The 22,754-nt window shown below is 37.5% G+C and overlaps 1 protein-coding gene across 3 annotated transcripts; it reads left to right on the top strand.

The window, feature by feature from the left end:
* The first annotated feature begins 2,050 nt into the window (after positions 1–2,050).
* On the top strand, positions 2,051–22,754 carry grhl1 (grainyhead-like transcription factor 1). 3 transcript variants are annotated; one of them, XM_015002057.2, is made up of 16 exons: positions 2,051–2,229; positions 5,186–5,375; positions 5,550–5,617; positions 6,762–6,898; positions 8,135–8,370; positions 8,889–8,971; positions 10,145–10,298; positions 10,408–10,519; positions 11,346–11,440; positions 13,324–13,567; positions 14,894–15,021; positions 17,930–17,958; positions 18,062–18,147; positions 20,027–20,112; positions 20,561–20,625; positions 21,587–22,754. In XM_015002057.2, the coding sequence occupies exons 1-16, from the start codon at positions 2,210–2,212 to the stop codon at positions 21,699–21,701; spliced, it is 1,848 nt and encodes a 615-aa protein (XP_014857543.1). In that variant the 5' UTR covers positions 2,051–2,209; the 3' UTR covers positions 21,702–22,754. The 3 variants fall into 3 exon arrangements, with proteins under 3 accessions (XP_014857543.1, XP_014857542.1, XP_087858476.1); XM_015002056.2 differs by having other exon boundaries at positions 18,059–18,147; XM_088002350.1 differs by lacking the exon at positions 2,051–2,229 and adding an exon at positions 2,257–2,478 and having other exon boundaries at positions 18,059–18,147.

Below are 22,754 nucleotides of genomic sequence, written 5' to 3'. Positions count from 1 at the left end.
CTCTCCAAATTGCCCCTAGATGTGAGTGTGGGTGTATGGTTGTGTGTCTGTCTCTGTGTGCCCTGCAACAGACTGGCGACCTGTCCAGGATGTTAGCTGGAGAGAGGCACCAGCAACCCTCCCGACCCCACCGAGGGACAAGGGTGCAAAGAAAATGGATGGATGGATGAAACTGGTTGAACCTGGTTGCACAAATAGGGTCTCGCCCAGACAACCAATTATGCAAGAACCGCCACTGGCCAGCATTATGGCGTCATCGCAGCTCACCAAAAACAAAAAAGGAAGGAGTGGAGCATGCTCTTCCAGCTTGCAGTTGTTTTTCAGACTTGCTTGGGGTCAAGGGTTTGGTCAGAGGTTGGTTTTGACATCATTGTCTCCTAATACTTTGGTTTTCCATAGAAAACATGTAAAAATGGAGATTTATTTTAAGTAAACATATTTTGTGGTTCTCAATACCTTGTGGTTTTAATCCCCTGGTTACTCCTTAAAGTCTGGCTTGGGTTTTTATATTCATTCATAATATTGCATAATTAATGCTTCTTAAACAGCATGGTTTAAAATGTTAAGAAGTCATTAAAAATCAGATAGTCAAAGAAAATTTAAAACTTAAATATTGCATGGGTACTAATGGCAACATTTTTTGTTTAGTTTCCACCCCTTGGAGCCTAAATTATCCTTCTTTTCCTCCAAATTATATTGTTAAATTACATGTTAACAGTGTTTTACCTCCATTTGAACATGCAAAACCAGACTTTTCCACAATTTCATCTTCAAAATTCAAAATTTTTCCACACTGAGGCTCCATCTACTAACACTGACACTTTTTAAATCATACTTACAAATGTTTTCTTTTGGAAAAGAAAAGTTTTATTACACATTTTCTCTCTTTTTTAAGTCTTTGAAGTAGCAACCTCCTTCAGACATTAACTTTATGCATTAAAACAGATTTTCCACATCAGTTTGACCGACAACATTTAGCTTCAAATATTTGTCAGAAGTTAGCGCTGAAGGCAAAGTTTTGCTGTTGCAAAGACTAACAGAGATCCAAAACTTTTACATTTACTTACTGTGAATGGGAATACTATTTGATTTCATCATAGATAAATTAAATTGTTTAAAATTTAAATGTAAGATTTAAAGGAATTGGTAAGTTTCCTGCTGTAATTTTGGAATGGTGCCATTTAAAGTTCACATCTGTTGTAGTCAAATCCTCATTTCATCTAAACAATATTTACTGTAAGATTTTATAGAGTGTTTCTAGATATCTGCAAACAACAAGAATGCCAAAAAATCTCCTGAGTAACAGCCTCTGTGTTCATATTTATGAAAATAAACATAGAGTGCAAAGAAAAATTGTAGAGTTTTCAAAATATTAACACTTTAATGTGAACAACTTTGTTTTCCATCTGGGATCTGGGCATAATGAGATGCTTTTTTATCTTTCAGCCTACTTCATGTTGCCACTCTGGTTCTGTTTGATTGAACATAATCTGATCTGGGTGTAGCTTTCAGATTTTGAAACAAAAATATAATAATCCGAAAAGTTAACTGAGACAAAAAGCAAAATGGTTTTTCTTTTTATCCCAACTTTTTTCATATTTTTCCAAAACTGTGCACAAGAAATGTGTAAATATTACTGTGAAATTGTCTCAATTCCAACAGACATACTAGAAAACAACAAAGAAATATATAAAAAATATAAAATAAAGCAGAATAAATCTTAGTGGGAAATTCACAGTGATGCAGACCTGATGCTTAACAAACACTAATAAGAACAAATAATTTCAGAACAAATTAAAAAATCATTAACTTCCAAACTGGCGTTTTAACAATAACTTCCCATATCAACACGACTTGATAACATAAATCACAGTTTTTTAAGAGTATTGTTTAACTGGTTTACCTGTAGTCTCTCACAGCTCCAGGTATAGGCCAAAACAAGAGCCAATCAGCGCCGCTATCGGGGTATTTGACAGCGAGGCCCCGCCCACCTCTGCACCTGTAATCCAATCTGCGGCCTTATCACAGGTAAAACCGGCCTCAGTTCCTCAAAAAAAGCGAGAAAAGCCGACAAAACCCGTTCTCTCAGTAGGGTATACTGTGTTTGTTGCTGCGGCCCTCATCCAGCGGTAGCCGAGGAGTTTTCCAGCCTAAAGAAGACGGGTCGGATTTTCAGTACCAACTCGAAAGTCCAGTTCGACCGACCAAGATGTCACAGGAGCATGACAAGTAAGTTGTCCTGACTCCACTCCGAGCCTGCTCAACGACCATGTTGACAGTATTTTCTTCTAAATACCAACTCTTAAAATTTTGAGGGATGTTCACAGCATTTTTGCAGATTCGTTCTGGCTTTGTGGATTTTTAAGGATTAATTTCTATCCTGGAGCTCTTGTTTGATTTTTTTTTTTAATTTCTGGCACTGCTAAGCATCATTTTATTAGAAATAACCATAAATCAGCTTCTCTTTTTTTTCCATGGGTAAGTTTTCCCAATAGTTTGGCTTGCCAGGTGCTGAGATAACTAGAGCTCATAGTTTCCCATGGTGTGACGCGTATTTCACCTGTCATGTTCAAGCCTGTACAGGTGTATCTCCACCTGTCGTGAGAGCAAAAGGCGCCTGTTGGAAAACGTGTTGGATGGGCGGTTTAGTTGGACTCAACTGTATCGGTGGTATTTGCTCAAGAATATGCGATCAGTAACAGAAAGTGGAAGGAGGTTTATCGAGAAAAAAAGGGAAAACCAAAAAAAATAAGTTGGATTCTTATTTATTTTTATTTCTATTTTTTTTTTTATGTTTGATTTGATTAAACAGCTCGCTGTATGAATTTTGAGTGCAGCAAAAAAGATACTTTTTTTAAGGAGTGAAACTGTACACCTGTAAGGCGTTGGCCCCACACAGACAATGTAAGCAAGCAGCGCACTGTCACAAGCTCAGGTGGGTTTTACTACAGAAAACAAATGTTGTGTCATCCCAAAGGCTTGAAACACAAAGAAATAAATGCTCTGCTACCTTTAAGTTAAAAACATGTTTTTTGTCTTTATATACAACTCTAAAAAAATACATCTGACCAGTTTTCTCCACTTAAATCCAAATTGATCTTAGTGGTCTGTTTTACAGAATAACACAATCAGCTACTGGATTACTAATTATTACTCTGATGTGGTGAAAGCTGAATATTTTGTAGATGCTTTTTATAATTAATTGGTTGTGAAGGACAATCAGGAGGTTTATTTCATGATGTGTTTTCTGGGGTTTAAGTAAAATAAGGAGGACCATAAACATTCAGATTTACAGTAAACAGCCAACCTCGGGTCATTGAGCCGTTTCATTTACGTAGCTGCTGAGTCTTCTTTAAAAGTTGCCCTTTATTCAGGTTTTAGTGCTTAGAGGACATTTATTATAACATTAAAAAATATTTTTTATATAGAAATTCATATATATTTGATTTGTATTAATTTCTTCACTTTTTTGAAGACGAAGCTGTAAAAGGCTAAAAGATTGATTTATAGCTCTTTAAGATGTGGTACAAAATTCTTACATGCCTTTAACAAAACAAAATAAACATTTTCAAACATAATTGATTTATTTATTGTTTCATAACTGATTACCTTTTAATATCTTCATGTATTTCAAACACAAAGCAATCCTGAGTATGAAAGTATGACGTATGGTTTCTAGATGCAGCAGGGTTTTAAAGCAATACCTTGGTCCAAAATACTTGTACCAAACATGATACTTTTATTTCTGTAGTGTAAATGTTAAAGCCAACATAAAAAGGGGACAAGGTCCAGCTGAAACAGTTTCACTCTTCATTTGAATAAGTCTTGAAACTCTCCCAAAAGCCTTAATCTTCAGCGCAATCTGAGGATTATTCCACAAAGAAGGCACAAAAAGGGAAGCAAAGAAAGTTTATTTGTGCTGCAACATTCATACAAAAGGCGATTCAATGTGATTTACAGAAAAATAAATGAAAAATAATAGTAAAATGTAACATTAGGATAAAAAGAAATGGTAAAACTCCTTGTTCCTGGTCTTAAAGTCGTTGAAAGGTCTCTGAAGAAGTGGAAAAAAGTCACTGACGCCAACCGTTTCACCAGAACTCATCATTATTTTTTCAGAAACAGGTTCTGTCACAGTAAAACAACAGAAGCAAAGTGTTGTTGAAGTGCAGGAATGCAGCAGGGTCAGCTGCGTCACCTTCGATCGGCTCGTCCGCCAATGACAATCCCAGCCGCAGAGTCGTCCCACTGGACGAGCCTGTATCGCGTCTTTTCTCTTTTTTCTCTGAGCCAAATCTGTGGTGCGATGGCTGAGATTTGTTGCACAACCGTTGCAAAGCCTGAACAACAAGTCCTTCGCATAAATAGCCTCCCTACGGCCGATTTGTCACACTTACAACCTGTTTGTCGGTTTTTACCGAAGCTGTGATTTTTTTTTTTTTTTTTTTTTTTTTTAAGTACCTGTTAGAAGCACTGTGTTAAATGTGACCCTAATTAGCAGCATGGAAAGTTTTCAAAAGAAACATCAACCCTCTAATTACTGATCTGTGCAGATTAAATGGGACCTGTTATTCAACATTCACATTTGGGGCTTTTTTGTGCTTCCATTTGGGTCTTAGCTGCTTCTAAACACAGCCCAAGCATTAAAAAAATGCTCAGCTGTTTTTTAGCAATAAGTTAACTTTTTTTCTGTCTGGAAAATGAGCCATTTTAAAAACCTTCCAAATATAATGTCACAAATCAGCAAGCACTGCCCCTCATGTAGTAACCCCAGCAAAGTCCAGCCCGTTACCTAGCAACCCAAGCAAAGATCCAGTGCATTCAGTCAGCTGGTCTTACTGCTGTATGTGCTGTACAATGGCTGCTGGAAAAGACGAGTGTTTTGTTGTTGACTTATTATTTATTTACTTTTCTTTTGGGATAAGTAAAGTATTTTTTTAATTTTAATTACAATTCAGAAACAGCTTGCTGCATTCTTATTTGTTGTGCAGAAGGCTCCACTTCTGCTTTTCAAAGATATACTCAAGTACGCGAGTGTAAAGATTGAGTTGGGGGGCATGACCAGCAGCTGAAAATAGGCAGAACTGACCGGATCTGAGAATGATTTTGTGCAAACAATGTATTGGACATTCTCAGGGAAGCATAGTTGGTCACCTTTAACTAAAATTTCGCCTCTCTTTCGCAGTAAGCGTGCGGTCTTGGTTCTCCAGAACAAACAGGGGTATGGAGGCCAGCGTCGTCCCTTCACCACAGAGGATGAAGCCTGGAAGTCCTTTCTGGAGAACCCGCTGACTGTCGCCACCAAGGCCATGATGAGCATAAACGGAGACGAGGACAGCGCTGCAGCTCTCGGCTTCCTCTACGACTACTATGAGGTAAAACTAAACTTTTTACGGTCTGTTACCGTTTGTACCGACGCCTGACCATTGTGGAACATCTGCCAGGCAGAGCTTGAGTTGGTAACTGATCTAGCTGCTCATATAGGCAGCAGAATGACCCACGTTGTTGGATGTGATGTGGTGAGCGGCTGTGTTTACCTTCGTATGCAGGTGCCCAGGGAGAAGAGAACAATACCCAAGACAGAGTCGCTGGTCTCTGATGTGGATCCAAACAAAAGGTGAGCGGCGGACCTCTCCTAATACCACCCTGTAAGAATAAAAGCACAACAGCAGCCTAAAGTACACATCCCACTTTCTGAGTATTTTAAAAAAAGATATTTGGATCCAATGTTATACACTTATAGCCAAATGGCGTTCTAGCAGATTGATGGCGGCAACAATTAGGTAAATTGTCCCAGAAATTACTGCAATAAACAATAATATTTTTGCCCTCTCAGAAACCAATAAACTGTAATGTTGTAAACAAAATGCAACCAAAACCATATATAAAATGGATTATGATGTCTGTAAACAAAATTACCCTTCAAAATAATTAATCATAAGAATGGAAATCGTTGAGCTCATTAAAATTTATCATGTGATTAATTGATTAAGTGCTTTTTGCGATGTAATCAAAGAACTGATGAGCTTCCAATGATGAACTGATGGCCTGAAAATATACTTTCCTGTTACTAAGCAGAATACATTGCTTCATAAATTACTGCAAGTTGTCCAGCACAGCTGGCCCAGATCATCACACTACCACCACCATGCTAATTGTATAATGTTCTTTTTCCAGATGTAAGAGGTTATACGTCTTCCACTTTTGTCTCATCAGTCCATAGAATATTTTTTCAGATTTTGGGAGGCTGGAAACTCCTGGGAATATTCAGCATTATTCCATATTTTCTGAATCTGTTGATAAGAACTAGAATCTGCTTTGGTTCCATTTCCATAGTGACTAATTGGTGGTAATTGGAAGGACTGCATCGATCAAAGCACCGTAAAAATATAAAACATCCTCTTTAAAGTGTTGCTAGCCCTATATCAACTTTTTTTGCTGGTAAACTGTCTAAAAAAGGTTGTTTAGGATTCTATATTTGTGTTTTTGTGGAGTTTTTGACCTTTTTGTGTAAATTTGTTTAGTTCTGCTTCATTTTGCCATGCCTCAGTTACTGTTGGCTCTACCCAATAGTCACTGAGGGTGGAATTTTTCTAAATTTGTCAGGGGCGGGGTTATGTTTTCACAAGGGCGTTAGTTACACTTTAAGGAAGATACAGGCGTTAAAAATCTATTGCTAAATGTAAGATGCTACATTTCACACAGCGTTATCAGGACAAAGCCCCACAGATACAGTAGAAATCTCCGTTCCTTTGTTGCAGGCACCAGATCCAGGCCAGGCATCCAATAGTTCCTCTGCAGGAAGCTGGTATGGAGAACAGGATCCAGGTCCTCAAAACGCCCGTCAACATTCTTCAGCTGGCCCAGGACAAGACAAGGGCTCATTTTCCTTCACCAGGTCTGTTCACACTCATCAGAGGGGATTATGATTCCAGATTCACATCTGGGACATTTTTTTGTACTTCTGATTCTCAGCTGCTTTTAGAAACAGTCCAAGCACTTAAAAAAAAAAAAAAAAAACACTCAGTTTTTGGCAATAAGTTTTTGTTTTTTTTGGTGTCTGGAAAATTAGCCTTTTCAAAAAAACCTCCTTATTGTTGAGTCACAGTCCTCAGGGAACTGAACCGTTACCTAGCAACCGAAGTGGGGCTCCAGTGCATTTGGTCAGCTGGTTTTGCCGCTGTATGCGGTGTGCAATGGCTGCTGTAAATAGAGGTTGAAGTAACATTCAGAAACGACTTGATGCTTTCGTGTTGTTTGTAAAGGAGGCTCTACTTCTGCTTTTCAATGATTTACAGTTGTATAATTGCATCTGTGTGCAGCTATTTTGTGTAAACGCTGAGTATGGAGCTTATTTAGATTTAAAGTAACAAAAGGCCCTAAAACAGATCATTCTGGAATGAGCACAAAATAGGCAGAACCGACCACCTATCCTAACCTGATCCAGGAAGCATAATAGGTCATCTTATGTTTGCATTCACACCAGCTAAGTTTAGTATGCTTTAATCGAACTCCAGTTCATTTTTCTAGAAAGTCTGGTTCATTTGAGGAGGTGTGAATATGCAATCAAACTCCAATGTGAACCTAAAAAGCGAACTCTCCACCTAAAAACCTCTGTCTGTTCCATTAAAGTGAACTTTGTTGTGGTTCTAGTGAATATGTGGATGCAAGCGAACCAGAGGCTGCTCCAAAAGCAAGAAGCGGACTTTAGCGCATGGCATTCTGGGTAAATTCAACCAAAGCAAACCATCAAGTCAAGGACTAGTGGGAGAAATGGATGGTGATGTTTTGGGGGGGGGGGGTTAAATCAAACATAAGAGAGAAAGTCTACAGCCACTAAAATCTCCCGCTACCCCATTTTGGTTTACATTTTGTGTAGACAGAAGTCGCTCTCTGGTCTTCTTCAGAGGTTTTTGTGTCGTTTCCTTCAGTAGTCCTTGGTGCAGCGCCACCACAGGCAAGGAGGGGAACAGGTTTTTAATATTCTGGATCGCTTGACTTAGTGTAGTGTGAAAGCAAACCACACCAGCTGAAAATGCAAAATGTTGCAATTTGGTCCTAAATTTTTAATTATGCGTGAAAACGCCACGTAAAGGAAAAAAACGTTCCCGCTAACCCCACTCTGTTCCTCCAGACACCACCGTCACCGTCTCCATCGCCACTGTGCCGAACTACACGCCTGTAAAGACGGAGGTGCCGGCCCACGGCTTCTCTGTCACAGTGCCGAACAACTGCAGCGAAACGGACGGTCACGTTGGCGCCTTCGAGCGCCATCTGGCCCAGACCGTGGTGCAGTGCAACTCCAGCGCCCAGTCCCGCACTCCCCCCGACACCACCTTCTCCGAGAGCTTCAAGGATGGTTCCCAGGAGGCGAGTGTTTCGATTCTCCCCTCCTTCCATGTGCTCCTAATGGTTTCCCTGCTAGCCCCCTCCCTCCTTCCCTCCACCTCTTCATTACTTTCCTCCACTTCCCTCTCCTCTGTCAGATCTCTCCCATCGAACAATGGGATATTCACCTGATCCCAGGGAGCCAGCGGTGGGCTCAACCTTCCCTGGTTTTTATTTGAACATGCCAAAATAGTGGCCAGTGTGTTATTATGTCATTGTCTCACCAACACAATAAAGTGCTGTACTTTTCTCGTACAATAGCCAAAGTCTTTTCAACCTCCTCTTTCTCTATTTTATCCTGGAGGGGAATTACCTCAGAAAAGAGGATCCCAACAAACTCCTCTACATTTCTGTACCAACAGGGAGTTATAAAACAAACAAAAACCCCACTAAATATAGACGAAAAAGAACGGCACAAACAAAATAATGATTGCATATTAAATGGTAGAGCATGTTGTGTGTTTCCTTTGCTTTACTTCTTTCCTCTCTGTGTGTTGCAGATGTTTGCCTTCCCAGGAGATCTCCAGTTACGCATGGCCACCATGACCCCCGATGACTACACTCAGTTTGACACGGCACCGGGGTAAGGCGCTCTGCTTTCGATGACGGATCCACCGATCAGACAGAATTTTGAGCCCAGTTTCAGTTTCATGTGCTGATTTTAGCCAGTTCCACACTGCAGAAACAAAGTCTTACTGCCTGTGTCTGTCTGGTGTACATATCTCAGCACGCTCGAAATAAGACAAAATTAACTTACAAGTAACTTTTCACCAAGATATTCGAGCTTGTTTTAAGTATATAAGTCTTGAATATGTATATATTTTTTTAAAGTACTAATTCCACTAAAATATTTTTTTTAACTTGTAATGTGGAAAAAATAATCTGCCAGTGGAACTAGTACTCTTTCATCAATATTAAAGAATTAAAACAAGTTCCTATATCTTTATAAAAAGTTGCATATAAGTTAGCTGTAAGATAACTTGTATGCATTCTGTGAGAATTTAATTACTTGTATTAGAAGTAGAGGTGATGTCACACTGTGTGTGTCTGAAAGCAGTTATTATTCAACAGGGTTTAGGTCTGCAACTAATGATTATGTTGGTAATCAATTCTGACGTTTAATTAATTAATTGGATTAAAAAATTGGCACAGGGTTTTACTTTAAAATCTTCAAAATGGACATTTAAGTTAGATTTAGCATCATAGTGAGTAGCACTGTTTGTGTGGCTTGCATTTGCTTTTATTCTCTGAAGAATGTAAACACTTCCCATTGCTCTGAGATTTCCTAAAAAACCAAAATCATTAGAAATTAAAGACAAGAGTCTGTGTTCTGATCAGCCTTATAGTCGTCTACCAAAACTCTGGCTCTCTGTTCGTCATTTCAAATACCATATTTATGCTAAAGAAGGCTAACATCAGCCCTTTTGAGAGCCTCCTTCCAAAACACGATCTACACAAACAAACCTTCAACAGCTGTGAGCTGAAAGGGTAAGACAGGAGTATGGAAGTGTAAAATAATAGTAATGGGACACAAAGCATCAATAGGCCACTCCCCTTTGGTTCTACAATACCAGCTGTATGTTCTGAACGCGCACACACTTCAGGGATCTTGTTGAATTGGTATTTATCATGAGAATGATCAATAAACATCAGATCAGTCTGAAAGTGGTTCACAAGAAAAGCATAACTATTCCTGTTTATTGATACCTTTAATCAGCTTTATGTCATGAATGCATCCTGTCATTTCGTCCTCTAGGAGTAACTTTGAGTACTCTCTTGAGGCATCCAAATCTCTGCGTCAGAAGACTGGTGACGGGACGATGACGTACCTCAACAAGGGACAGTTTTACCCCATCACACTCAGGGAGGTTGACAACAAGAGCATTCAGCAACCCATCACAAAAGTCAGGGTAGGAACGATTAAAAAATATACCTGATGTAAAAAAACAAAACTGCAACAGCTGTCTGTGTTATTATTACTGAAATAAATGTTCAAACCCATTAATGTTTGTTTGTCAGAGTGTGGTGATGGTCGTGTTCGGAGAGGAGAAGTGCAGGGATGATCAGCTGAAACACTGGAAGTACTGGCACTCCAGGCAGCACACGGCCAAACAGCGGTGTCTCGACATCGGTAAGATCCCCACCTGCAACTTTGTTGCGCAATAAGGAAGCAAAACATGAATGGTTTAAACTCAACTTGTTTAAAGGACGATCCTGTGTTCTGGTAAACTGAAGTAGAAAAAAATTTAAGTTTATGAAATTTTCCAATCATTTCTTTTCAATCAGCCTCTGTATGCATAGCAGAAAATGCAAATAAAGCAACTCAAAACCAGGAAGTTCTTTTGAGATTTGATTATCTGATAAACTTATCATGAAGTTAGCTGTTAAGACTTTCGAACTTTATTTTTCCAATTCTACCTTTTTATATCTTTGCAGTTTTGGTCATTTTATGTCCTTACTTGCCGACTTCTGTCTGTCCTTCCATGTGTCCTTTGGTCTTTTCTTTCTTGTGCATTTATAACGTCTCTATTTTGTTCTTCCTTGCTTCCTAACCTATTTTCTTCCATTTGTCTTTTTCTTTTTTTCCTTTCCTCGTGCTCTTCCCTTCTTCATATCCCATCCTTCGTTCGTGAATCTCTTCTGTAATTTTGTGTCCTCTTTGTCCTTCCTTCCTTTTTCTATTTAGTGTTTTTTTTTTTTTTCATATTTGTTCCATGGTAGATATTGTGAAGAAGAATCTACCATGAAAAGGGAACTTAACCTCAGTGTATTTTATGTTTTAAATTGAGCACACTCTGAAATTTCAGAGTCTGGGACCAACTGACAAACATGTCTATGGCATTATTTGAAATTAACCATCACCAAACTGGATTCAATTCAAGTCATTGCTGAACCTGGCAGCCATTTCCTACCATTTACCTTTTGAGTAATCAATAAACTGATGTCCGATTTTTCAGCCGACTACAAAGAGAGCTTCAACACCATCGGCAACATCGAGGAGATTTCCTACAACGCCATTTCCTTCACGTGGGACACGAACGAGGAAGCCAAAGTAAGACAGTGAGACACTTGAGCACCAAGATTAAAACAACAGTCCTCTAAACCTCTAAAGTTTATGGGTGATAAACTTTAGAGGTTTTGTTGTCCTCCTTGCCCATGGCGGCCATCTTGTTTGACTTTGAAAGAGCAGTCGTTTCATAGGCAGATTTTCACTTTGTAAAATTTTTTGTTTGTTTGTTTTTGCATTATTTAGCTATCTAGAATTTCTTCATCATAAACTCAGCTTTATTGTTGCTCCATAAAAGTTTTCTCTACATGCAACAGTCTGTGCTGACTGACTGACTCCAGACCTATTTATTCAGATTTTATTGATAAACTTATTGGGCCCCCAAAAAGCATCTTGGTTTGGGCCCCCAAAAAGCATCTTGGTTTGGGCCCCCAAAAAGCTAGAAACAGCCCTGGGTGGCAAAAGGCAGCAGTAAACAGACAACAAACCTGCAGCTCATCACCTTTACCTGCTGAAAACACAAAGTCACATGAAGGCTTCGCTTTCTGCAGAGTCCAGGATGTTGACTTGAAGTCTGTTTAAAGGATGTTCATCCTTGTTTGTTTTTGTCACCTTGTGATGTGTTTAACCTCTGCGCTGTCGTGTTGTTTTAAACACGCTTCAGTTGGAGGGTAGCTTTCAGACGAAGACGCGTCTAACTGGACGTCCTAAATGTACGTTTGACGCTGCCTTATGTCTCAGTTTCAGACATGAGAGAGGAGAGCGTTTTGGTTTCTGCTCACTTTCCAATGATGGAAGGTTGACGGTAAAATTCAGGGTTTAGGCATCAAGTTGATAAAGTTGCACTGAAGTAAGTTGAGACGTGCAGGTGTGTGTTTGTGTGGTTTGCCCTCAGGGCGATAATAAAGCATGATACGGGTATTTGTGGTGTATTTGCGAAGGGCAGCCCCTCGTATGCTTTTTGTCTGACTGTTTTGTCTTCATGGGGTTTAATTTCTCCTCCCCTCTGATGTACGTTATCGTTCTTAAACAAAAGTCCCAAAGAATGATGGTGGAGCTTTTAAAACGCACAGTAAAACCAGAAAATGTTTCAAAATACTCTTTGTAGAACAATTTAAAAATAAAATCTTTAATGCTAATAGGAATTGGCATGAATTTGTGTTTTTGCAGACAACATACTGACTGTAATTTTTCTTAAATTATCTGAAAGGCAAGCGCTCTGAGCTCTGCTAAACTCACTGATCCTCTCCATTAGCTGCTTTCAGACCCTCTGTTGTGATTACGGGTTCTGTTTACACAATGAGAACCTGTTTTTAGTAAAAGCATCCGGAGAAAGAAGCGGAATTGATATGTTGTTTTCAAATTCACCAGAAGAGGGCAGCACAGAGGAACTGCAGACAGATTTTAATCTTTATTTCTGATACAAAAGGAAAAGTTTTTATTTGGAGCAAAATATTTAACATCTCCAGTAACTATTGATCTAAACCAGCAGTTTCATCCTGGATCTTGCATCAACTTTCTTTATCTGTAAAAGTGTTCGACCCAGAACTCCTCAAGTGGCAGTTTTAGCTTCACGTGCTTCAAATTCTTTAAAAATTCTCATATTAGGCTCCTTTCCCATCCAGTTTGTAATTTGGTAGTCTAAAGAATAATTAACAGATTACTGTATTGATGAGTGATGCAGAAATGAGTTTTTATATGTTGTTTGAAGAGTTTTTTTTTTTTTTTTTGCTGCAAATGATCAAATGTATACACAAAAAGCTTTTATAAAATTTTAGGCCTTAAAGTAAAATGTCTATTTTTCTTATCCAAAAAAGCTGGCACCTATTTTTTTCTCCAGTTTAACCAGAATAATTAGTTGCATCTCTCCTCCTACAGCTTCTGTCTGTTTCCTGTTTTCTCATCTCTCACACTTCTTCTCTCCACAGATCTTCATCTCCGTCAACTGCCTGAGCACCGACTTCTCCTCTCAGAAGGGGGTGAAGGGTCTTCCTCTGAACCTGCAGATCGACACGTACAGCTACAACAACCGCAGCAACAAGCCCATCCACCGCGCCTTCTGCCAGATCAAAGTCTTCTGCGATAAGGGAGCGGAGAGGAAGATCCGCGATGAGGAGAGGAAGCAGTCCCGCCGGAAAGGGAAAGTCCCGGATCTCAGCCAGAGCCTGGCCTGTGAGTTCAGCTCATTTCTACCAACAAATTCACATAGAAATCCAGACATGTGGAGAATAAAGGAAATGAGACAAGAATTGTTTCTAAAAGCGCTATAAAATAACTAGAATATTATTGAAAGTGTGTTTTTATTTCAGTAATTGTTCACTAAACAGACTCTTGTCTATTACATGAGACTCTTAAGAGATTATTTCTAAGACAAAATGTTACGTTTTGATCTGCATAAGATGGAGGAAAACTGCTAATTTGACATTTATCCAGCGATCATTGGCTTCGAATTACCATAAAATTGCGCAAATTGGAATAAATTTTGGGCCAATATTGAAACGACTCCATTAAAATTGTTGTTTTGTTTTTTTTATTATTCTGAACACGACACTTCAGGAGCATCTTCACAGGACAAAGGAGAAAAAACACTGGATCCAAATGTGATTTATCTATTTTGGTTGAAAGTTAATAATTTCTAAATATTAATGAAAACGTCTTAAATCCTCTGGCAGATTATTTAATCTATAACAAGATATTTTCCCCATATATGAAGTGAAATAATCTGCCACTGGAACTAGCACTTTTTCATTAACATTAAAGAATTAATAACTTAAAACAAGTTCATTGTGTGTTAGTTTTATCTTATTTCAAGTGTACTAAGATATTTGCACTAGAAATGAGACCAAAAATTGTTGGTAAGAGTTTGTGTTTTTGCAGTGTAGTTTTAATTAGACATTTTGAAGTACTTCATGTTTCTTTCTGCTGATGAGCTTTAATGGATATGCTGATTTCATTTTACAGCAGTTATTATTATGCTTGATTAGGTCAAAAATGGCCTGATCCCATGAAAAGAGTAAGGTCTTTAGCAATGACTTTTTATTTTACATGCATTTGAAACCCATCAGTCATTTTCAGTCATTTTCCTGATGATTACATGACAACTTTTCAGAAAAAAACACAATTTTGTGTGGGGTTTTTTTAACTTGAATAAATCAGAGTGTAAATAATATGCTTCCTTTGAAATGCATCCATAGAAATTGTGCAGATACATCAAAATGGCCAGCAGGGGGTGCTCTAACCAAGCACAAATGTTCTTTATTTCTTTGCGCTTTTAAAAATAAATTCAGCTAACAAATGTAAAATATGATATCGGATATAAAACGTACACTATGCAGAATACAATAACATTATATAGAAATATGTGAACAGGACATTTTATGGACATTTAAAGTGTTTTTATTGCTCATGTTTCCAACTATTGGTCAGAAAAGGCAGAAACTTAAAAACTTTGCTCTTATTTTTTGTACTAAAGCACATTTTTCCATCTTTCCCCAACAGTTCCAGATGTTAAAGTTCCCCTCCTTCAGAAGAGAAACGATGTGACCATCTTCAAGACGTTGGGCGACCTTGAGACCCAACCCGTCCTGTTCATTCCTGACATCCACTTCTCCACCTTCCAGCGCCACGTGAGTCCCTCTTCTATACTTCTGTCTTAATCAACAGTGAAATAAACCCGTCCCTCTGGGTGTTTTTTTTATGGTGTTCCCAAACATAAGCACGATTCTGGTGGTCCATAAACAGTTGGTTTGTCCGCCTCCGCCCGCCCCATCTGCCAGCTGGGTCGAGGTGACCCGCCTGCGGCATGTTGGCAGGAACGCAGAGTTCTGCTTTGCAGCTTTGATAGGAGGCCTGCACGATGATGGCAGAGTTTCAGACTGCTTATTCATAAGATGAATCATTCACCAGTGACTCAAAACAAAGCACAAGTGAAAAACAAAGTTCCCATCTTAAAAAAAAACCAATGTGCGATGGTAGAGAATAAACGCTCATAAAGGGAAGGAGAGCAGTGCAGCTTTCTTATTGATTTGCAAACAGGTTACCCAGGATGTTCAGCCCTGAGAGGCTGTGGGCATGGATGAGGGGTTTATCAGCTTTCAGCACGTCTTTACCGCGTGCATGGACTCTGAGCTTTGCTTCCAGTAGCCAGAGTGAACCCTTGGTGCAGCACGTACAGCACGATGCGCAGCATGGGTCTGTATGAGAGGATGCACACCTGACCTGCACTCTTGGACTTATTCTGGGATGTATAAAGAGCCTGCAGATTTCTAATAATTAGGTTTTTCTTTTATTAATTACTGACAAATTTGACTTTTTTCTTTAACCATATGCTGCACAGTGATGCACTGCAAAAACACAAAATTTTTACCAGGTAATTTTCGTCTAGTTTATAGTGTAAATACTTTAGTACAAATAAATAACATAAAACTAATTTATAAGTCAATTTTCATCAAGATATAGAAGCTTGTTTTAAGTAAATAATTCCTTAATATTGATGGAAATATAGGAAGGGTGTCTCAACGATCAAAAATGCTACTGGTGATATTAAAAATGTATAAATATTTGTACATTTAAGGATGAGAATGTGAGATTTAAGTCAATGTGGAAATAATTTAAGTTTATTTGGTGTTTGAAAATTTAAATGTTTGTAAGTTGATAAATATGAGATGGTCAGAAAATCATCAGATCTTCTGCCTGCTCCTTTCAAACAGATAAGGTAAAACTGCATGTCATTATAATTCATTTTAATTTAATTTTTTTTTTTTGTTTTTACTTTTTGTCTGTTCAAAATAAGTAAATAAATGAAAAACTAGAAGTTACACTTGCATATTATTTCATTTATAACATGGGAAAATGTCTTGTTATAAGTGAAATAATCAGCTAGTGGCCTGTAGGTCAGGTTTTACTGGATGATAAATTGTCCCAGTTGCAATAAATTATAATATTGTTCTGAGAGTAATATATTGAAAACAGCATAAATATGGAAGACGGATAAACTTTAACTTAAAAAATAACTGTAAATGGAAGATATTCTAATAAAACACCCTCAAAAATAAATAAAAATGAAAATAAGAATCACACACAACCCAAACAATAAGTAAAATTGTTTATGTCTCTATTAATAAAATTACCTTTCAAAAAATATTAACAATTAGACTGGAAATTACTGAGTTCATTTTAATTTCTTGGATGACTACTTCTTTCTCTCATTAGAATAAATTTTTTGCATATTTTACCCACTTGTGCTCACAACCCAGCCTGGATAATTAACTAGAAACAATAAACGTTTTACCATGATTGCCCCCTGCTGGTCGTTTTTATTAAGAAAGTCGATCAAAGCTCAAATAAATATTTTCTGTTTTTGTTGTTTACTTTGCTGTAATGGTGGGAAAGGTTGCAGGTATTTTTTGCGCCGCTGATGAGAGGGAACTTGACAAACGGTGTCCAAACATTTGCATCCGATAAGCTGAGTTCATGTCTTTGCTCCCAGAATAGAAAGTTTTTTATCAGCAGTGCCGTCGATCAATGCTAACACACACACACACGTCCACATCCACACACACACACACATCCACACACACGTCCACATCCACACACACACGCAACACAAAGTCACATTATCCAACCCAGCAGTTTTCCAAGAAAAAAAGAGATAATGCTTTATTAATTATTGCTATTTTCAAACCTTTAATAAGAAGTATTTTCACGTTGTCATGTAACAACCACAAACTTTAATGCTTTTCATTGCTATTTCATGTGATGCACCACAAAGTATTTAATAATTGTGAAGTAGGAAGGAAATGACTCAAAGTTTTATCATTTTTCATCTGGAAAAATTTGATTAGTGCGGAGTGCATTTGTATTTCCTTTATGTTGCAGTTCTTATTTTAGCTTTGCGAAACTTTGACTAGGCCGTTCTAACACATTGATATGTTATGACTCTACCACAGCTCTAATCTAAAAGGTTTTCTTCAAGGTTTGTCCTGCATTTAGTTTCATCCATCTTTGTATCAACTCTCTGAAAAAAAGCATCACCGCCATTTTTCAAAGTTTTGCATGTCTTGCACTGCAAAAACTCAAAATCTTACCAATTATTTTTGTTTAGTTTCTAATGGAAATATCTTAGCACATTAGAAAGAAAACAAAACTAACTTAAAATTCACTTTTCAGCAAGATATACCAGCTTGTTTTAAATCAACAATACTTAAATATAGATCTAGATAACGAGACATTTTCCTGTTTTAAGTGGAACTAGTACTTCCTGTACCTATATTCCTGAACTATTGACTTGGAAGAAGCTGATTTATGTAAAACCCAGCAGTTTTTATGTCTGCATGCCGGCTGCTTGCTGCTGATGGCGGTAGGGAGTAAATGGGTCAACACATGATTCCGGTGTTTACTTTTCCCTTTGACCAAAGTGACTGATTTAGCTCCATCCATGAAGGGTTACAACAAGTGTTTGCACAGTTAAAAGCACATATAAAACTACCATTATGAATGGACATATTTGAGTAAATATCTTTGTGTTTTCTGCAGGCTTTCCCCGCAGAGGAGGGAGAAGATGGGTACGTTTCCTGATTTCACACTTGATTTCATGTTGAACTCTGTGCCCCTTTGACCTTTTACCCACTAAATCCCGTTTGCTACATGTGTCTGTTCCCAAAGCAGTTCAGGTATGAGGAGATTACCCTTCAGCGATGATGAGTTCGGGTCTCCGCCGAACAAGATGGCGAGAGCAGACGAGCCCAAGAAAGGTACCAGATTAGTGTTTTCCTGTGATGTTTTTCTCTGGGACTAAATTATGAAACTGTTGGCGCATGCAAGTCTTTGTGTGCGTTTGCTGCGGTCAACCTCTGATGTTCCCTCCCTCCACCCCTCTCCTGTGCACGTGTACGCTCTGGGCCATTTGTTTGTTCCAGGTCTTTCAAAACACACACAGGTCTGAGACCTTCAGTGACCCAACAAATATCGCCATCACCCGGTGAACACGCACCAGGAAACAAGCTGGCGACCTTTCCCCTACATTCAGCAGCGCGCAATAAGAATGCAGAAATACATTTTTATGAAACTGAAAAGATTAATCTAGTTTTGTAAATTCAAGTTATCAAGAGATTAGTTTTAAATTGGAGAGAGTAATTGAACTGGTTAGGTAAGAAGATAATCTTTCAAAATGGGATATACAGGTTTAGATCTTCATGAAGAAAAGCAAAATGTGGCTTTTATTTATATTTTGGACAAATCATTCTATGTATGAAAATAATCATAAAGTACAGATTTTAAAAGATGAAATTACTTTGTTTAGACCTCTCGTTAAAATGTGTAAAACCTCCAAAAGGAGATATCCTGCCCTGCAAAAACATGAAGTGTCACCAAGTATCTTTCTCCTAGTTCCCAGTGAAAATATCTCAGTTCACTTTAAATAATGCAAAACTAACTTACAAGTATTTTTTACAGATCCCCACTAACTTTGACTGGAAAAAACTTTTTTCATGCACTAAGTTGAATATCCAACATTATCCTTACACTTTTCTGTATTTGGTGAATGTGATTTTTGCTTTCTTGCCTTTCCTCTGGTCACCAGGGTTTGGAGGCCAAACAGGTTCACTGCAGACTGACAGTCTGGGAGACTCATACAAGTCCTCAGGTCTCCTATTGTTGATTCATTTCAAACAGAAATCTAAAAACAATCAAGTTAAAAAGTAATACATTTGTACAATTGCACAAAGTAATATTTTTAAACAGAAAAAATAAAACTAGTGGCCTTTGAATCTCCAAAAGAACAGACTGTTCTTGAGAGGAACACGATGCTCTGGGCCCGCCCTCGTTCATTTGGGTCTGATGGATGGATGGGTGGATTGATGCTGTTTTAATATCACATACATTCACCTTCTTCATACACAGAAATAAATCATTCTTCATTTTCTTCTGTATTAGTTAATTCATCTTTTTTTTCCTGTCATGTTGTTGTGAAGCATTGTTCCTGCACCTGTTCTCTTGTTTATATAATGACACTAATGGTGCTGCAAATAAAGATTTTGTTAGTAACTGATTAATCTATCGATTACACTAATTAATCTGATAAAATAATTGGCACTTTATGAATATTTTCCATTTAGCCCTTTTGGGCTTTCTGTATATGAGAAATGCAATAAAAATAAGCAAATAATTAATCCCATTTTAAAGAAGAAAATAAACATTTTTATTGCCAAAAAGACAATACCGTAACATTCTGTTAGTGCTTGTTTATTTATGAAGTCATTGATTAAATTTTGCATGACCAATTAATAATTAGAATCTAATTATGAGACTTGAGGAGTTCTGGTTAAAATATACTTGCAATGTTTGTTTGTTTTTTTTATTGTACATGCAAATGTATATATTTTTGTACAATTTAATGACTGAATAGGTTTTTCTTTAACCAAATGGCCTTTTTTAAGCTGTATACTCAAATTAATGATTAATCGGTTACTAAATTAGTTGAACATTACTTCAGTAAACGATTAATCGCTTCAGCCTTGAGCTTAAAACTGTTTATTTTTCAAACTAGTCAATAAAATGTCAAATAAATGCATCCAGTGAACATCCTGCCGCCTTATTTTTAATGTTTCTCTTAATTTTTTTCCGATCTCACAGTTCTGCTGTACGTGCGCAAGGAATCGGACGAGGTGTTCGACGCCCTCATGCTGAAGAATCCCACGCTGCAGGGCCTGGTGGAAGCTGTGAGTGCTTCTCGGTTTGTCCGGCTTGCACTGGACTACATGTTCCTGTGTCATGTTGCTGGTGTAGAGTTTACTCAGAGTAGCCAGAAGCCCAGCACTCACACACGTGCTGGCTGGGAAAACGGACTGGAAAAAGATATGCATGTCGGAACAAACAGTTGAAGTCAGTTTAGATGTTATCAGCGCTAAAGAGGTTATGTAAAGCATTTGAGTTTGAAGGGTTTTCAACCGGTTTAACGCAGGAACGTCTTGTTCTTGAGTTTGTTTGTGTTCTGGTTTTTCTGCATTCTTGAGGTCTGTACATTTGAGGCCCAACAGTCTTACAGAGTGTTTGAGAGTTTAAGGGCCAGAATTGGGTTAAAAAGGTCAAAGTAAGATCAGCACATAATGTGGTTAAAAAAGGATGTGTGTGCAGAATAACGACCTAACACGTTTTCTTCTGAACCAGATTTCAGAGAAGTACGATCTTGCTCTGGATAAGATTGGAAAAGTCTACAAGAGGTGCAAGAAAGGGTGAGTGAATCCCCAAACTACACAAAAAATCAAGAATATAACAATGAATTTGTCTGATGGAAAGAAAAATATTAGTTCATCGTTTTATCACATTATAACAAACTTGCATGTAATTTATTGGGATTTTATCTGACAGAGCAGTCTTTCTGCATGATGGACGGTTAGCAACACATGACACATCATTAAAGGGCAGTTAGTGCATGAATGTGAAGTGGAAATAAATATTATTTTCAACATTTTCACAAATAACATTCTGAAAAGACAGTAGATTTTTTTTCAGTGTCTCTACCACTTTTGCGCAGCTACAAACTCACATTTTCCTGTTTTCTTTACATAAAAACTGAGCCTCAATCATATTGGATGGACATCATTTGTGAAAATTGGCTTATTTAATTTATTTATTATACATCACATTACAAGATTCATAACAGTACATTGGTGAAAAAGCAAAAGAAAACTTGTGTTTGCCTTCAAAATTTTAGTTGAACTCATCCTGGTCACTTTGGCTTAGGTCACTAGAAAGTTACATTTGCAGGCAAATTTCTGCAGTTTAATTTTTTAATATGAATTTTTTGAGGATGATTTTTTTGCTGGTCAATTTAAATAAAATAATCACATATGTAATTGCACATGGTGAATATTCAGTGCTATAAATTCAACTTCTAAAAATAAGTCTGACTCTAATGAAGTTATTTCTTCCATATTCCTATTTCACATCAGGTTAAAAAACAAAAAACAAAAAAAGAGACGACACAAACCCTGAAAACCTTGGCTTTTTATGGTGCATCGCATAAAATCCCAATAAAATACATTGAAATTTGTGGCTGTAACTAACAAAATTATTCAAATTTAAAAGGATAATAACACTTTTTGCATTATAAATGTTACAGTTAATTATCTAGTTACATATTTGCACAGATTGGAAGTGATTAACATATTTCGTTACCTATTTTCTTGCTAGTATTCTGGTCCACATGGACGACAACATCATCAAGCACTACTCCAATGAAGACACCTTCCAGATCACCATGGAGGAGCAGGGCGGCGTGTACAAGCTAACACTCACAGAAATCTGATTCACATGGAGGTGGAAGATGGTTGTAGCTGTCAGGTTTACACTCCTGGCTTTGCAGGGATTATGGACTTGATATAAAACTCCAATAACATCATGTAAAAAAAGAAAATGAAAAGCCCTCAAATTGGTACATCGAAGCCGGAGCTTTTAAAAGAGAACAATGATGGTTTGAAAAAACATAAGTTAAACATGCCATTTACTGCAAAGCTTTTTCTGTGCATAAAAAACAGCAAATGAGGATATATGTGCATTTGTGTTTTATGAGATTACGAACTGGAGCCTATATATTAGTGCCTACCTTTATGCAAACTGTTGATGGTTGGAGAACAGTTTGGTAGCTGCTATACCTCAAGCTATACAAGCAGCACAGTTTTTTATTCAGAGGTTTTCAATTTAATTATATAAAAAATTAACTTCCCTTTTTTATCTCCATAAAGTCATAGCACTGATGACTAGAGCCTGCAAAGTTGGAAAATTCGCACTCAAAAATGTGTATTATTTACTAAACAGTATGGCAGTATTTCGAATGTCATCAATTCGTAGAATACTGTAAATATTTGTTTGTTTTTTTTTTAGAGTAGGAGTCAGTTTTTTTTTTCTTTAAATTAGTTTAAATAAGAGGTTTTGTTGAGTATTACATAGTTTGTGTTGATGCTGAATGTCTGTAGATCGGTTCATATCTAGTATCTTTCAAGCAGCCTCTTCCGGCTGTCCTGGCAGTGCAATAATAATCAGGCTCAGGCAAATCCAGAAAATAATCCTCTATTGCCATAAGATACATTCTCATCTTTGTTGTTTTTTTATGGAAATATTGTACATAATATTTGGAAAAGGATCTGTGTAATCCCTTTTTTATATCTTAGTACTTATTGTGTATATATTTATTAAGAATATGGATGTGGGTTCTTCATATATAACCAGTTTTCTATCATTCCTATTGTTGTTCATTAACTTTTTATATGACTTCTCCATTATGACTACTTCAGTATGACCACTGCAATGCGACATGTTGAGGGTGCCACAAAGTGCCCAATAAAAGCTCAACACCATTAAA

Source organism: Poecilia mexicana, unplaced genomic scaffold, assembly GCF_051168715.1.
Source record: "Poecilia mexicana isolate PSO_F unplaced genomic scaffold, ASM5116871v1 scaffold_22, whole genome shotgun sequence".
NCBI lineage: Eukaryota > Metazoa > Chordata > Actinopteri > Cyprinodontiformes > Poeciliidae > Poecilia > Poecilia mexicana.
The sequence above is the reverse complement of the archived record's forward strand: the minus strand, read 5'-3'. Positions and strand labels throughout refer to the sequence as shown.

Coding starts and splice junctions, on each gene's coding strand:
- grhl1 (XM_015002056.2), top strand. CDS start 2,210: ATGTCACAGGAGCATGACAA. Junction 17,959..18,058: donor GCAGAGGAGGGAGAAGATGG/GTACGTTTCCTG, acceptor CTGTTCCCAAAG/CAGTTCAGGTATGAGGAGAT. Junction 18,148..20,026: donor AGCAGACGAGCCCAAGAAAG/GTACCAGATTAG, acceptor CCGATCTCACAG/TTCTGCTGTACGTGCGCAAG.